The sequence below is a fragment of the Calidris pugnax genome, unplaced genomic scaffold (assembly GCF_001431845.1).
Source record: "Calidris pugnax isolate Ruff unplaced genomic scaffold, ASM143184v1 scaffold42, whole genome shotgun sequence".
In the NCBI taxonomy this organism is placed as follows: Eukaryota; Metazoa; Chordata; class Aves; order Charadriiformes; family Scolopacidae; genus Calidris; species Calidris pugnax.
In genome coordinates, this window is record NW_015090920.1 from 2,365,494 (window position 1) to 2,383,373 (window position 17,880).

At 36.1% G+C, this 17,880-nt stretch overlaps 1 protein-coding gene across 1 annotated transcript in view; it reads left to right on the forward strand.

Annotated features, from left to right (window-relative positions):
* Positions 1-17,880, forward strand: part of LRBA (LPS-responsive vesicle trafficking, beach and anchor containing) — a 464,550-nt gene that overhangs the window by 180,095 nt on the left and 266,575 nt on the right. Inside the window, exon 36 of the mRNA XM_014950036.1 lies at positions 11,046-11,212. Within this exon, the coding sequence (XP_014805522.1) occupies positions 11,046-11,212 (167 nt within the window). The remainder of the gene's footprint in view (positions 1-11,045; positions 11,213-17,880) is intronic.

Consider the following 17,880-nt stretch of genomic DNA (forward strand, 5'->3'; position numbering starts at 1 on the left):
TTGAGGTGGTCTTAGATCACGAAAAGGAAGATCTATCAGGAAGTTAAGTTGCTCTTGAGATTATTGTTGTGCTGGGGAAGGTGCCAAGTGACTTAAAGACCTTTGGATTTCACTGTTAATCTGAAGCCCTACTGGAAGTGGCAGACTCAATCCTTAAAACTCCTTACCATTCAGAAAACCAAATTGTCCTCGCTGCTCTGTTTCACACGAGGAAGAAGATACGTTTCCTAATCCTGTCCTCACCACTCCTCTTCTCCATTCCACCTTTTTCCTGCTCACGTTTCTAGGTCCCTGTTAGGAGTTCACTTTTTAGAAAATGCATCTTCAAAGATTTCTGGCCATCTTTAAAGATTTACATATGTCTTGGAATTAGGACTTGGAATGTGATGATAGCTACTATAACGATGAGAAGTGCAAGTGCTTTGGTCATGGTTATGCTTTTTCTTTGTGCTCAAGTGCCAAGATACTGTGGGGTTTTTTTTGTAAAAAATTTCTGACTTCTGAAATATTTTTGCTTATTTTTTCCTGCACCGCCTGTTAGAAACCCCAAATCTCTGATTTTTAAGCAGCAGTTAGTAGCCTTGAAGCCAGCATCACCCATCTAGGCATTGGACCAACACCGTTTTGCAAGGCAGTTGGAGGGAGGAATGTCTCTCAGGTTAGTTTTGAATGGCAGCTGTTCGAGGCTACTCAGAAATTTGGAATATTAGAAGTAGACAGAGGTGGATTATTGGCTAGAGTGGAACTGAAGCTGTTAAAGTGCCTGAGAGATGTTGTTACATGGCTCTTTGGTACATCCAATAGCTGTCACTTACATGTGTTTTATATAATGTTTTATATCATTTCAGTAGTTTCTTTCGGTTTTATGCATGCTCGGTGGAAGCTGGTGATTTTGATTAATCACTGCACTTCAATACTTATAACGTTAACAAGTGAACTGTAATTCACATCCAATCTCTGATTCTTGTTTTAAAAATCCCCCCAATTTGTGTAGCTTTTTTATCCTCCACGCAATGAGTTTATTATTTTACACTGAATTAAAATCAATTAGTGAAATCTAGTTAAGCAGGATTTGTGCAGTTGTACTATGTAATCTGCTTTGGGCTGTTACACCAATTTCCACAAGTTGAGTTTTTTTGTAATAAATGTTAATAACTATTATTGAGGAGTAGTATGAAAACGCAGGTGTCCCATTTAAAAAAAAAAAGCTAACCAGACAGAAAACCCTTGCGTGCTGAACTGAAACAAAACCCAAAATAAAAATCATCATCATCGTCATAGCTTTGAAATAGGACATTTCACAAGTGCTGGTATTTAATACTGAAATGGGAAATAAACAAAAAACTCATGAAATGGAACTTATATGCTTAGGTAAAGGAATTATGTTTATGGAGTATTCCCTTTTTTTTTTTGTTGGGCTGTTTTTGAGGTTTTCTGTGGGTTTGTTGTTTGTTTTTTTTTTTAAGATGTTGACAACACATAGGAAGATGCCAGTAGAAACCGCTTGGTGCTCCATGGTACTTCATTCCTCTGCAGGCAGCATCTGTGGCAGTCTTTTCATTTAAATCAAGTGGGCAAGGAAAAAATACAAATTTTTAAGCAATTCTTACGGAGTATTTTTAGTCCCCGTTCCATATCGCTCAGTATAAAGATCTAGAGTTATGTAATTGAGATTGAGGAGTAGTATGAAAATGCAGGTGTCCCATTTAAAAAAAAAAAAAAAAGCTAACCAGACAGAAAACCCTTGCGTGCTGAACTGAAACAAAACCAAAAATAAAAATCGACAAGAACATCAGAGCTTTGAAATAGGACATATCACAAGTGCTGGTATTTAATATTGAAATGGGAAATAAACAGAAAACTCATTAAATTGAACTTATATGTTGCGCTTATGTAAAGGAATTATGTTTATGGAGTATTCTCTTTTTTTTATGTTGGGCTGTTTTTGAGGGTTTCTGTGGGTTTGTTGTTTTTTTTTTTTTTTAAGATGTTGACAACACATAGGAAGATGCCAGTAGAAACCGCTTGGTGCTCCATGGTACTTCATTCCTCTGCAGGCAGCATCTGTGGCAGTCTTTTCATTTAAATCAAGTGGGCAAGGAAAAAATACAAATTTTTAAGCAATTCTTACGGAGTATTTTTAGTCCCCGTTCCATATCGCTCAGTATAAAGATCTAGAGTTATGTAATTGAGTGTTTTTTAATTAGACTGCTGTAGGTTAAAGCAGAGGCTGTTGTCTTCTCACATTTTTTTTGTCTTTTCATGGATAATAAAATCACACAATTTTAAAAAGAAATTAAATTCTCCTCCCCCAGCATTTTCTAGTGACAAATATCAGCCTTTCAAGGGTGGCAGAGCTGTCCTTGAATAAAAACATTTTAATTAAAACCCAAACCTGTTCATACCTATGTTCCGAAGTTCCAAACTTGTGTTACATGAGTGCACAAGAATCAATTACAAAGGAAAAAAACTCATAGGCTGGTTGGAATGAAATACAAACCGTAGAGAGGGGAGAAAAAGGAGTTAAAATAATTTGCTTTTCGTAGTTTGATGCTATAGGAATTCTGACAGGAGGCTTTAAGTTAAGGCAGAGGTTAAACTAAAACTGGGATTGTGACTGCTTAACATGTTTCCAAAGTAAATGGCTAGGAATGATTTTAAAGAATAACTGCTATATAAGACCATATTTTAAGAATCCTTCCCATTTGCCTCTGTAATTATTTTTTGTTTTAATTTGCCACTTCATCATAATCTCAATCAAAAGAATCTTAGTTTTGGCATAAGGTGAAGAGCGGGTTTGGAGTGTTACAAGAAACTTGTGAATCAGCAGCACTGAGTGTGCTATTTTTGAATAGATTTTTAATAAAATCCCATGTAATCCTTTTTTTTTTTTTTTTTTCCCCACAGAATCTTTGATAATAATTTGAAATTCCTCTAACAAAAAAAAAGAAGCTCTTAATGCTTTTCCTTAATAATGACTTAAAATGTTTCTGCAGGTACAGATGAAGGTGAAGGGCAGGTGGGTTACCTTTTGGATCGTGAGTTCATGTTCACCTCTGAATGTTTCATAGTTAAGGTTTTACAAAAAAGTTTGCCAAATCTGGCACAGAACACTTTTAAAGCTCCTTCTGTTGCTGGTGCAGAATGATAGGAGATTTGTTTCTCCATCTGCCTTAATTACCATTATGCATCCTTGTGTGCATACATTGATTTTATTGTGGGCTGATGGTATTTTTCCCTTTGTTCTTAATTTGTTCTCAACGTCTAGTGAGTACTAGACTACAATACAGAGTAGAATACCCTCAACAGATGCCTTTGATTCTTTTATCAAGGTACAGAACAAAGTTATAGAAAGGCAAAACTACAAATTCTTTTTTTCTTTCCTTTGTTAAGCATCGTAAGTGACATTGTAAGGAGCCCAGTCAGATCTGAGACCAACTTGGTATCCAACATCCTGTGCTTGTTGTTGGCATGTTGTTACACAACCAGTCCTAGCAAGATAGGAAGGCCAAAATAAAAATCATCATCATCGTCATAGCTTTGAAATAGGACATTTCACAAGTGCTGGTATTTAATACTGAAATGGGAAATAAACAAAAAACTCATGAAATGGAACTTATATGCTTAGGTAAAGGAATTATGTTTATGGAGTATTCCCTTTTTTTTTTTGTTGGGCTGTTTTTGAGGTTTTCTGTGGGTTTGTTGTTTGTTTTTTCTTCTTGTTATCTCAAATGAATGTGATTTTTTTCACATTTCACATTCACATTCACACAACTCTTTGTTCATGAGTTGGTATGTTTTAGTACGTAAGTGACATTGTAAGGAGCCCAGTCAGATCTGAGACCAACTTGGTATCCAACATCCTGTGCTTGTTGTTGGCATGTTGTTACACAACCAGTCCTAGCAAGATAGGAAGGCATTATGCCTGAATGTCTTGTTATCTCAAATGAATGTGATTTTTTTTCTGTTCTTTGTTCATGAGTTGGTATGTTTTAGTACATCCTGAATCTCCTGGATTAAAATCAGAGTTGTGTTCTCAAACTAAGACACTAAACAGGGAAAACTGAAAAGTGCTTGAGAGAAACTATGTAGAAAATGGAAATAGAAACACAGAGCCCAGGCTGGAGGGATATCTCAAGGGATTAATCTTTCTGCCTTTTGGAGATCTGGAACTTTACATAATCTTGGAAACTGTTTATGTAGAGATTTTGGCTGGAAATTAATTAGCTTTGCATGTGTTTGGCAAATTTATAAGGAAATTTAGTGAGTGTGATGCAGCAGGAATATAAAACAATAAATAACAAAATCAACAGAGATATGTTGATTATTTTTGTGTTGTATTCTACATATAATATGAATGTGACTTCTTATATAATAAAAATTAGTCCTATGTAGGAGTACACGTTCCTGTAAGGTAGGTGTTGAGACAATTAACTTAAGTCATGTGTTAAATACCAAAATACCTAATTATTTATAGCTGTGTCTTTGGCAGCTATAGAAATTAAAGAATTTTAACTTGTGCAAATGCCTTTCACTTTGTGATAGCCAGAGGCTGAAGTCACTTATAGATTAAAGTGGAACAAGGTATTTTGTAATAAGGTTCCAAATTATCTTTCAGTTTTTCTGTTTATCTGAATCATCTGGCTAAATTTTTCTATTCTTTGTTCTGTCAGACGTTGAATTACTTTAGATTATCTTTTTCTTCTTTTGGAAAAGAAAGTTGCCAAAATGTTTCCAAATTAAAACATTTAAAAAATATTACTCTTTTCATTGAGAATTTCATTTTTTCCATGTTTTGAGGTATTGTTGTTTCCTCACTGTCAGAAATGTACCTTTTACACCCCTTATGAAAATTAGTGTTCATACTATGCAGAGGGGAAGAAGTGTCCCCATTCTATTGTTAGATTAAGGTAATAACACCCAGAACAAAAGGTGAAGTTTGGGTGGATAATTCAAAAGAACCTGCAGGTAAGAGAAGAACAGAAAGGAAAAACTAGGGAGCATTGAAAGTAGAACTGGGAGAGTTCTCTGGGCCAGTGTTCGCTGCACCATTGGAGACTGGAACTAAATATTATTTCTCTTGTGGCAGTAACAAGTTGCTCACACACCTTTAGTGGCTACAGACGAAGTAACAGTCAAATACAGCTTTGCTTTGGTTGAAACAGTAGAATTCTTTGCGTTTGGCCCACTTTGGGATTTATATACATGTTTTCGCCTCATTTAAAAGGTATTTTTTCCCCTTTTAAAAACTTAAGTTGTGTAGAAATGACAGTATGAAAAGATTGCAGAACCAAGTATCCAACGGTTATGAAAAATCAGAGCAGTGTAACCCGAATTTGGCCTTCACTAAGCATAATCCTTAGATTATCTCAGTGTATGTCTCATTTGCTGGATGGAGTGGATGTTCCTTAATGAATTTGTCAGTTCTGGAAGTTGTTCCCAGATCCAATTGGTTTGTTGCATTGAACTGGAAGTTCTTTAGCAAATACAGTACTAATCTCTGTGGTGGTGCTGAAGCAGTTGAACGTCACCAGGGTGATGCGGTGTGGTTGGGAAATGGTTTAAGAGATTAGCACTGGCTCCTTCTTTGTTTAATATCTAATCTGAGGGCACGGAGCCACCTATGCAGAAATGCTGAGATTTACTGTTCCTAGAGCATAGGGCAATTGTACTTTGGTTATTTCTAGCTTGAAAAATGCCTTCTACTTGGAAGAGGTGGAGCCAGAGGATCTCAAATATAACGCCCAGGTGTAGTGTTTTGGGGATCTTAGCTTGTTTTAGAACAAGAACAGTATAAAGGGACTGCAGACACAAACTGGATTTGCAAGAGAGAGAGGGAGGAAAGTGTCTGTCCTAGTGCATGCTTTGAATGCAAAGCATTTGGGCATAGGTACAGTAAGAACTGCCTCCTTGTGTTCAAAAAGAACCTCTGTCTCTGCATATTGTTTGTGCCAGTGGTTAGCAGTGGTGCTCAGAGACTTAGAATATTGGAATGATGTAGGGCACATAGAGCAAATCCCAGTTTCTAGCAAGGAGCAAGAGCTCTTGTTCCTTTGTGTAAAGCTTTGTCTTTGTGATCCAAGGGTGCTACTGTAACACAAATAATATCAATCGGATAAGCATCAAAGAAAAAGGTAAAAATAAAAACAGTCTATGGTGCTAATGGATACTGCAGAATAAATCTGATGCTATTTGTCTCTGCTCTTTACTATTTATTTATTGTCAGTTGTTTTTCATATGCAGTTGAGCTCTTGTTAGTTTGTCTCATTTGCCTACTCCACTATAAATTGTGTTCATTTGAAAGATGCAATCTTTCTGCAATCTACTGCAAGTAGAAGTGCAGTTGCCTGGCGTTTGGTTGGGTTTACTAAAGCTTAATGCTGGGAGACTTAAAGGTAAAGAATAAAGCTGTTGACTCAGCACAGATTAAAACCAGATGTCTCTTGAGATCCTTGCATTTCTCTCTAATCACTAACCCAAATTGACTGTGGTAGGGTGTTTTTTTCTGGTCATGACCATAGTTTTACCAGGCTGTGTTGGTGTGATCTAAGTCAACTGTGGGGTTTTTTTCCCCCTTTTGTGATTTTAAATGCATGGGATTTTTCCCCAGGAATGTCTGGCTACAAAACCACCTTTTTATTTGTTTTGTTTTGTTTTCCCCTCCACATTTGTATTACAAACGTTTGATTTAGATGCAGATTCTTTTTAATCTTCAAATCAGATAAAAGGCTGGAGAAGTGGATAAATGAGGGTTGGAAAACTATAGGTTGCAGAGCTGAGAAGCCGTTGCATTGTGTTCAGTCCATTAAAACAAGAAGAAATAGAAGAGATACTTTGATAAGTGTTCTGCTGGTGTTAACCTTGATGGCTATTATCGGGGGGATGATGCTATATCTATTTCATTGGCTTAAGCTTTTTTCATGCTGAGAGAAATCAATACTTGGAGTCGTTGGATGACAGAGGCATCACTTCAGAATTGACGGTGGCTGTCAGACGTTGTCATTGGTTGACTTTTGTTCGCTGTTGAGGTTTTAAGCTTTCATTTTTCTAAGTCTTATTCAGGAGTCTTTGTAAGATTTCCCTGGGTAGCATTTTCAGTCCAGACTTTAAACTTCAGGTCAGAGGGTCAAGTGCAAAGACCTGTGAAAGCAGAGGATTGAGGAGCTCCTTCATTTACTAAAATATCCTTATTTGTAGGGAATTTGCATTAGTGGCAAGACTACGCGTTATCTTACGGATGGCTTTTCCTCTTAAATAACACCCTCTGAGACAGGTTGTTCACAAAGCAAGTAGCTTTTAGCCAAATTAGACACAGAAAGTGACGTCTGTAAAATTGTTCAGTGATGTCCGAGTTGAAGAATAAAAGTCAAAAAGCGCAATATTGCTTTTAAAAATCCTACGCTATTAAACTGCTTTGTAGTTTGTAGAAAGCATTACATTAGAATTTTGGGCGTGCAGATGGTACTGTGCAAAGGAAATCTTTTATTTGACTTTCTTATAAAGATCAAAGCAAAAGTAGTTCTGAAAACACTAGGTCAGTCCTCCTTTTCACTGAAATACAGACAGGCAGAACAGACTAGTTCACCTTGTCAGTAATTTGCAATAGTATTTCTGGAATATTTCCTGCTTACAGAATGCATTGTACTTTCATATCTATAACTTGCCTTTTGGATGACCTTGTGCTCCATTGGAATTACTGTTCTTTAAAAATAAATCTTCAGATTAGCTACATGTTAAAATAGCCTGCAGTCTTGTCCAAGCAGGGAATGGGAGAGAGGGGAAAAAAAACCCTGTTCAGCTCTGTGCTAATGGCAAAGAGAAGGTTTGTGTTCAATCCTGGGTGAAGGGCTAGAGAACAAGGGGCTTTGCTCTGTGCTGTGTCAAAGGATTCTGCTTCCCCTTGTAAAACACTTCTCCTTTGTAAAACTTTTACCAGCCACTCAATTTAAGACTTTTCGCAGATAACCTGTGGAGTGCGTGTATGAAAATACGTTTTTCTCCTTTCAGCACTCTTTGTTTCATCATGAGTGTGACTGCACTACTTTCATGATTGGACTTATATTACGCACTTGCCCAAAAAGATAACAAAAATCACGAAGGCCAAAGCACTAGTGGAAGAAGGTTTGACAAACCTGTTTGCAGGCAGCTGTATATCTAATTGTAAAACCATATTCAAGCATGACAGGGCGGGTAGTGCAAGAGATTAAACAATAAAAAAGAAATAAAGAGAAATCAAGATGAATTTTTATTTTACATAAATGGAACGATTGGGATTTAGTGGGAAGTATTAACATGTACCACTCTGTATCCTGGCATTGCATCTCTGAAAGTGGTGGATCAGATGAACCTGAAGGCATCTGGACAATGAAAATTGGTGACTGGGTACTTTGGCTCCACCAAAAGAAACAGAAAGAGACCAACCCCAGTCTTCTTTCACTCCTGTAGTAAATACTATTTGAGAGGAGGAGGGGGAGAAATAGCTTTTTTGCTGAATATTTAGCATATATCATAGGTAGGTACCACTGACCAATTGACGAGTCACCTGTACGATCAAAGAGAAGATTATTCTTGCAAAACTTTCTTAATGTTAGTAACTATACAGGTGCACGCCAGATATTTGGCAGAACTGTGGCTTCTTTCTGTTCTTGTTTGTAAAATATATGTTGTAAAGAGCATGCTGTGGTTAGAAGTGCTTCCTGGAGTGATGTTACTATGTTATGGCATTGCTGCTTGTGAGAGTCTCTCAGTTTTGGCGGGTAATTGCAAATTTCTATTCATATGAAATGCTGATTTGGCTGAAAAGTGGAGTCCTATACGTTCCTGTTTTGTAACAGGCTGATTCTGTTTTCATGGAAGATGTCAGGGCAACTAAATACCATTTTTTCCTTCATTTGAATGTCACAGCTACACTTTGAAAATCTCTGTTGGTATTTAATGAAGGATGCGTTCAAAATTACATCATAAAGAGACTTTTTTTTTTTAAAGAGGTACAAGTTCATTATATCTTTTACAAAACATTCTAGTTTGATTTCCATTTTATCATGTTTTAAGGTCAAATGTGACTTTAATGTTCCATAAAGAGACAGAGATTGATAATAGGGAAAGAATAACCCTCTAATGTGATTTATATCTATAGATTTTATGTCAGATATGAAAAGTTGCTGTTCAAATTGTAAAGGAGGATCCATTAAAGAGCACTTTAAAACATTTTCCTACTTAGCTTACCTTATACACTTGTTTTTCGAATTCTGCCCTTTCAGGCAACTTAAAAATAACAGCTTAAGAAACATTTTACTAAGTGCTGAAAAGAACTCGGGATCATTGCGGGTGTAAAGTAGATTAATGTATTGGAAAAGACAACTGTATTGAAAAAGGGCTAGAACAATCTTGTTTAGTGTTGGTTATGATTTGGGCATCTTACGTTTTTGTGAAGAGGGGTGGCAGGGTGCTTCGTGTAGGAGTACAAAAGGCAATTTTTGAGATCTCATTGACTTGGAAAGTCAGCCGCTCAGTCTTCACTCGTTCTGGATGTCTGCTCATCAGGTGAGCACTGACCTAAGGTGTGGGGAAATGAGGAGGAAATTTGTAAATCTATTGAAATTGTTAAACTAGCTCTTTAACATTTATTCATCTGTTAGTACGGTTTTGTTTTCTAATGTCTGTGAAAATCTACACAACTCCAAATTTTATTTTACTTGTGTTTTTTTCCGCATTCTTCCTTTCTTTCTGTCACTTCATATGACACATATATATTTGAGTAATATCAATAACATTCATAGCCTGCCTGCTTTTTTGATGCTTTTATGTATAGGTAGATCTATATAGAAAAAGCATTGCTACTGTTTTAAACATAAAAAGCATTATAACACTGTGCTGTTATCTGAGCTCTGGGCAATAATTGTACTAGTGTCTGCATCAGCTGTGCTTCACAAAGAAAAAGCCATTTTTTTTGTTGTTGTTAGGCAGACATTTGTGTCCATTCTACTAACTAGATCACAGAATAATCCAATCATTGGCAAAGGCTGAAAAGCTTTGTCTGACATACGTGATCTGTGCAATCGCCAGATAAAAACTGAAATTAGAAGCAGGGAGTGCTGAAGTGGGGAAAAGCCTTTATTGTTTCTACCCGTGTTTGAATTTGTTCATGTAGGTCTTCGTGTACAGTGCTTTGATGAAGGGTTGATCTAAACATGATGGCAGGTTTTTTGAGTTCTCCATTAACAGACACATTTTCAGAAGATGAACAAAACCCCAAATTGCAAGAAAACGTTGTAACAAAGAATCTTTAGTAGGTTTAAGTTCTGTTTGTAGGCATGACTTCCAGTTCTTATTAATTAGCAATTTGCTTTTGAGTGCCTCAGTAAACAGAAGATGTTTGTACAATTAGGTGTAGTAGAGGTGGGAGAATGACAGCCTTTGCCATGCTGGCCTGCAGATGTGCTCAGCTTCAAGAAGACATCTGGTAAAGATTGATCCAGTCTTCACATGCGTTTTGTCTTGTGTCTGTCTGAAGACATGTAGATTTTTTTTTTTCTCCTTAGTTTTTATAGTTATGTATATATTTATACAAACAGCAGCAAATGGTCTCCTTAGTTTTTATAGTTACGTATATATTTATACAAACAGCAGCAAATGGTTGAGTACCCAAATCTAATGAAGAGTTATGGCAGCGGAGTGGTCAGCTGGCTGGCATTTGTTAGTCTGAAACTTCCTTCTGGTTTTATAAAGCTATTCTTTTACTTTATTATGAAATAAAGTGGTTGTGCCTATATGTTTGATTGTGTAATCAGGCTACTAATGTCTTGGCATTTGGTAAATCCTGAGCGTGTATGCTACGTGGTTAAAGAACTGATGACAAACCAAGATCCTCTGGACAGATTTACTGTGGGCAGCTGCCCACTGCCTCGATTCTCAAACCTGTAAAATGGGGTTATTTCTTCTTTCTCAAGCGTTTTGTATAAGTACTTAATTATGAAGTTCTTCAAAGTTCCTTTGGATGGTATAATTAAAATACAAAGTAAGAAAGTTCTTTCTTTTCTTCCTAGTCACTGTGTGCCCAGTATTCTGCCGACAAGAGGGAAGAAGAGAAGATGTGTCATCATTTGATAATGGCAGCCAAGTACCGGGACCAGGTGACTGCCACTCAACTAATACAGAAAATTATCAATATTCTGACAGACAAGCACGGAGCCTGGGGAAGCTCTGCACCAAGGTAAAGCATTGGTTTGGTGTTTTAAAGGATTCTTGAGAATTGAGCTGTGTTCAGCTGTGATTTGAATTAGTGTGTTATGGTCAAATTTAAAGTTAAACAAGATTTTTCCGTTTTTTTGTTTTATTTTGTTTTAATTTAAAAACACGGTAATATAAAAAGGTAAAAAGCACATGCCACTGTGTAAGTAAATGTCAGAAAGCTAGCGTTTTGTTAGAGCAGTAAAAAACAGGGTGGTTTTCTTGTGACTTTAAACTTGGCTATAACAATGTGGCAGAATTTGTTTTGAATGTCTACTGAATGTCTACTCCTATCAGTTATTTGAAAAATAATTTTTGAAAGTGAATGTTTTCTTAAAACTAGCTGTCTTCATGATGCGTGATATGGTTCCAAGATTGAACCACGATTTAGTACCTTATTTTCTTTTCTGGCAAACTTCAAACAAACTTATTTTTAAGTTCGAGGGAAGTTGTGAGTTTTGGATTAGCAATTTTAAGGTGAAAACAGTACCGCCAAATTAATTCTTTTGGAATTCTCAGTATATACCTTCATTACAATGATACCTGTCTAGCTTCTTTAGCACGAGTCACAGCTAGAGTTTTACTTGCAAATCTAAAATACAAGTTCAAGTCCCTGTATTACATCCTTAATTAAGGCCTAAGAGTAACTGAAACATATTTAAGCTAGAACATAGCCACGTTGAATATGCTAGTATATTTAGATCCCGTTATTTGAATGCAATGGAATAATAAACATAAGAGAATTACATGGATAGACAGGAAACTGTTTTTCCCAGTAACCTTTCTTGATTGTTCAATTACTGCTTGTTTTCTGGAAAGAAAAAAAAAAAAACTATTCCAAGCACTAGTAATTTCTATAATGTATAGTAACATAAAGAAAATCTTATGAGTAAAATTAATGGGAAGTGTTAAAATTAAGGGTTGTGATATTATGGCATAGAATGCCCATTTGCCAGAAGTACTGATTTTGGGCTCTGGGTTATAAGGTTAAAAATGAAAAGTCAAAAGAAGTGCTTAATGCTATTTTTCTTTTGCTAAGTAAATTAGGCTGTGTCAGAAAAAAAATCATGAGTGTAAAAACAACAGTCTATTTCAACATTTCTAGGAATTTTTAATTACTCAATTCTATACAATTTCAACAGAAAGCTTTATTACGGTTGTCTAAAACCAGATTTCTTTAAGCATTTTGTGTGTCTGTAATTTTGGTGAGTATGTACCTGGTGGTTTTGCCCATCTCTTTGTGTCTCTGGATTTAAAACTATCATTACTGTCTTTTAACTAAGAAGCAGAGAATCCTACTTGCTCTTTAGGTGTGGTTTGCTTGTTGTGTTAATATTGGTATAGTTGATGAGGGAAAAGTGTAATTGATAAAATATTTCCATGCTTGAAGAATAACTATTTTCTGATAATCCTCAAACAAGGTTTATGTAATCATCTTGTAAATTACAAAGTGCACAAAACATGGACACGATAATTTCCATTTTATAATAATGATCTACAGCAAAATGGAAATATCACATAATGCACTTTGCAGCACGCTTAACATAATTCTAGAAACTAAAATGGCATTAGAGACAAAACAAAATCTCTTTATGGGAAAGGCAGAATGCATTTAGTCATCATAAACACGTAAAAAATAAATGTATGCAATGATTGTAATTCTAATGAAATATTTTAGTAAGGGGCCTAAATTAATGTTTTCTGGCATATGTTTTATTTTGCTGCAAAATATTACATTAGTCTTTTCTCATGTAAATTTAATATTTTTTAATATTTGGTTTGTGGTATTTTTGTTTTTCCTCCTCCTTTGGAATCCATATAATTGCTTGTAGCCATGGCTCTGAAGGCCTAATACTTTCCCATTAATGTCATTTATTTTGTTTCAATATTGATGGCTTTTCTAATGCCATATGATCAGTGGGCTGCAGTGCTGGCAGCTGGCCTGGGATCGGCAGTGGTTTTAATAAATCACAATCAGACCCATGCCATTACATCAATATTTTTAGTCAATTATAGAGAAGGTCAGGTGCTACATTCAGTATAGGAGCCCCAGCATGTGGCATTTGAGAAACATCTGGTACTGGAACAAAACTGCAAGCCAGGGAAAAAAAGAATCCAATTTATCCTATCTAAAGAGACCAAATGAAATCTGCTGCTTTATGGATAACACAATGATGATTATAGCCATTTTGAACATGTTATACTTGCTAGACTTAATACCCTTTATATAGACATATTCCCAAAAGTTTCCATTCAATAAAAACTGAAAATGAAAATATTATTTTCTCAGAAGCAGATGGGAATTGTTGTTTCCTCACAGCAGGCATCTAATATCTTTTGACACCTAGTGACCTGCCTGAATGCAATTTGTGTCTTAATATCCAGCTTACACCAGCTTTTGCCACATGAGAGAGAACAAGCGAGCTTTTTCCTCTACTTGAAGTCCTAGCTATTGCCTTGGCAAGCAAAGAAAGTATTCCTTTCTCAGGGCTCTGATATCTGTATGCCCTTTACTGTCATTGCATTTTTTATTTTTTTTTTAAATGCTTAGAGATTTCAGGAAATAATGGGACAGACAAGTACCTGTTCATCCATACATTACTGTCACCTGGAGTGAGGCTCAGGTGAAAACTGAGAGAGCCTGATAAGAATGGTGGAATAAGCAAGAAAGAGGCCACAAATGAACAGAGTGGCAGAAGTAATTTTTTTCTGGTGCATAGAGCAGGCATTGTGTTTATTTGGGTCAGGAGACAAATCATCTTTCATGTAGATGACACCTGGTAAAGTGGCTGAATGTAAGAAGGATGAGGAGAGATGATGGAGAACACTGGATGGAAGTCTCAGAGGACATACTACCCTTTTCTCATATCGTCCTTCATTGCATTCTAATAGGCTGACTAATGTACCATGGAAATTCACTCTTGGTATTAGAGGGGAAAAGGGTGGTGCTCTCCTCAGAAAAATGCATAGGTAGAACCGCGGACATAAATTATTTTCGAAGCAATAAGGTTTAGGAATTTTTAAGAGAAACCTCTGTATATCAAGCTCCCTGAATGCTTTTGATTAGTTTGGGAGTTTAGGCTGGGGTTTGGGTTGCTTAAGAAACTCTGTCTCAGATTGGTGGAAGTGTGTTCTAATGGATGCCCTCGAGCAAGAGGCGGCTCTGCCTTAGAGACATTCATCTTTTTTCCCTGTGTCACAGGCTTGCCGGTAAAAATCTTTGTGATGCTCTCTCCAATTTTTCTTCAGTAAATCAAATCTTCCTTCTTTCAGAAAGATGAATGCTGTAAGGTTGGGGTGTTATAAAAAAAAAATCAATGCAGACAAAATTGAAACAGTATGCCTCGGTATTGATTGGCCTTGTGAAATCGAACCTAACAGCTTTGTAACTGTTCCAGTGGACAGTTAGCTGACCTGTAATGGACAAACTATCAATATTAGCATTACTATTTTATCTTGTACTATGTCATTTTAGAATCCAGAGTCCAAGGAAAGAGAGGGGTTGAACTGAATTTTTAATGTTACGTATACCGGCTTATTTTATCCTCGTCCTCCCTGCAGTTTTGTGCAGCTGACAATTACTAACGTGTTCTGTTGCTTTCTGAAACCTGTATCGCTTTCAGTGGCTGCGATCATTTTTCACCTGTTCTCTCTGAAATTGGCCATCAATTGCATTTTCAAATAATGCTTAATGAATATTTGAACAAACACCGTTAGGACACAGTGTTAAGAGTTTTCCCTGAGGTTTTAATTGCATAAAAATTCAGGTGAGATGTTCTGGAGCACTTTATCATTTTTTTTCCTCCCTCAAAATAAATTCTAATGTTGGATTTGTTTTAAAAAAATAAATGCTGAGTATGCTCAACAGTGTCTCACACCATTCTTTTGACAAAGGCATTGATACGTAGAATTTAAAAACAATCTGTGTCCTGAGAGTAAATGTGACCTGATGAAGATATATAATTTTTCATCAGTCTTAACTTCTTCAAATGCTTTTATTCTGACTCCTAACCCACCCTGGGGATTTTGCATTTGACAACAGTGTAAAACAACATTCATTGCTCTCTGTGGAGCTTTAGTGATGCTAAGAAATTCTTCATAGCCAGAATTGACAATAACATAGCAAGATGACTTAATAAACCTTAGCATGTTCCTATTTGTGTTGTCCTTGAAAAGATATAAGACAACAGAAGTTGAAGCAAAAGGAGGGGGTGGGGGAAAGGCGGGCATAGGCAACCAGCATAAAGGAAGCCAGGGATTATTTTTTTTAATGGTTTCTGTGAAATCAGGATGAATACGTGCTTCTGTTTAAATGTGGCACTTTTCTGCTCCTTTTTGTTAATATGCAGTTTCTACATTAAATTAGTAATAAACTGCTGTGGATTATGTGAAGTTGCTTTCCGCCATTACAGTGAGAGATCTTCTACATTTTAATGTGTTAAAATGCTGGCCATTTTGGGGTAACTTCCAGCAAAGTTTTCATCATCTAGAGAGATACAACTTTACAAATTTGAATTGATAAAGAAGCATGTAAAAAGTGTACACTTCAAAAGCTATAGGTCTCATGGGTTATGTGATTTCTCTCTCCAGAAAGAGAATGAGACTCTTTGTCTCAATATTTTTCTGTGTTGGCAGAATCCAGATTGGATGTGCCCATCTTCAACTGTGCCTTTTTCCAGAGGCAACTTTTGAACTAGAGCTGATTTCGATAGTTTTTGGGGTTTTTTTATTAGACATGAAGAAAAGATTACTTTTTTTTTTTTTTAACCCCAGGCCTAATATGCTGAAGGGCTGGATGTAGTTTTCTTTCAATAAGGGCCAAGTTGAGAATTTTCATGAAATTTCTCTGCTTTTATTCTAGAGAGGTAATATGTTTTCGTAGAGATTGCAGGATTAAAATATATAGAGCACTGTCACATGTGAGACTGAAGGCAACAGCTACATAGGAAAACATTTTCATCTTCCATTCCACAAATTCCATTGTATCTCAAGCTGAAAATCTCATTTAAATAGTTGCTTCAGGTAAAAATAAAAACAGGTAATAATAATGAAAAAAATCTCATTTTAGAGGTTCTGTTCCATTATTACTTGTTTATAATTTTAATTCTTCACTACCTGTAGCGATGCTATTTATTAGCTTGATCTTGCAAAGTAACAAGGTCGTTATAGAACTGCTAGTCTCAGAGATTTAAGTTTGGCTGTAGTAGTGCCATCTCATCCCACAAACCTGAGTATTGAAGGTTCTCAAGTCAAAAAGGTGAAATTTGTAGACTAAAGAAGGTGGTTAGTGAGGTCAGCAAGGTTGAATCCTAGGATTTTCTTAATTGCAAACATTTCTGGAGTTTATCTCTTGATCACAAAGGGTGAGTGTGGATCAGGCTTAACATTATGAACAGTTTCTTCAAGGTGAATGTTGGGAGTAAGTAGGGAGCCTACCAAGTTTGAAGGGCAGAATGTCATATCTGTAAAGAAAGATGCCTTAAAATATTTTGTCCAACTAAAGACTGGTTTGATAATAGGTGTTATTGTTGTTTCAAAAAAAACCCTCTTTATTTTGCCGAGACCTTTTAATGAAGAGCTTCTTGCTCTTTATGGGGACAAGGGAGGAAGAAGCAGTTTGATGATGCTTACCCATTAATAAACTGGTGGGTGTGTTGCCTGTGTGTAATGTGAAAGGCCAGGTCTTCAAATCCCTCTTTTACTGGAAACAAAGAGGGTTTGGAGATTTTTCTCTTTAGGGTGAGATAGTAGGTAGTTTTTTCATTTGAGAAAATGGCTTTTTCTTTAATAGCTTAAAAAAGAAAAATCGTATTATCCTTTATTATTTTGCAAATAAAGCTAGTACTGTATCTTTTCTATATATTGCTAACAGAAAATAGCTCGTTGAATAAGTTTTTATCAGGAAGCATAAGCAAAGTTTGATGAGGGCTTTATGTATTGTAATGTGGGAAAGCCAGATTGGATTGTTCTATCCCTTCAGAAACCCCACGCCTTCCTCTGCTTGATAGTTTCGCCGGGATCATTTTGTTGTATGAACCTATCTGTAGTTTATACTAGAAATTAGGAATTTTGTTGCTTAAACTCAAGGCAGCTCCCTAAACAAATTAGAACACCTCTGTAAAACTTGTGTAATTGCATCAACAACCCATGCTGTTGCCAGTGTTGGTCAAAAAATTGTATTTTCTCATATCCTTGACTAAGGTAGATCATCAGAAGCATGCAAGGCATGCAGTCTGGACTGGTCAGGTACCAAATTCACAATTTGTTGATACATCTGTATTCATGCTAGGACTTATGTTACATACCCCTTTCCTGTATCTTTTCAGTGGGATAAGCTTAAGAAAAAGGAGAAGGGGTGGATAGTGGTAAGACTCGAGGAGGTAGTATCTTGACAGCCTGGTGAGGATGAGGTTTTCAGAGAATATATTAAACAGTCAAAAGCTCTGAACCAGTATAAATAATAGTAGGTGTTTAGTTTTAGCTTTTCTGGAGTTTAAGGTTTTAGGATTATTACTTAGAAATTATATCCTATGTTATTTTTTATTTTTGCTTTAACTAGTTAAAGAATTATTTAGAAACAAACTGGAAAAATAAGTGGACCAAGAAACGAATAACAGATTACAATACTGGAAAAAAAAATATTTCTGAATC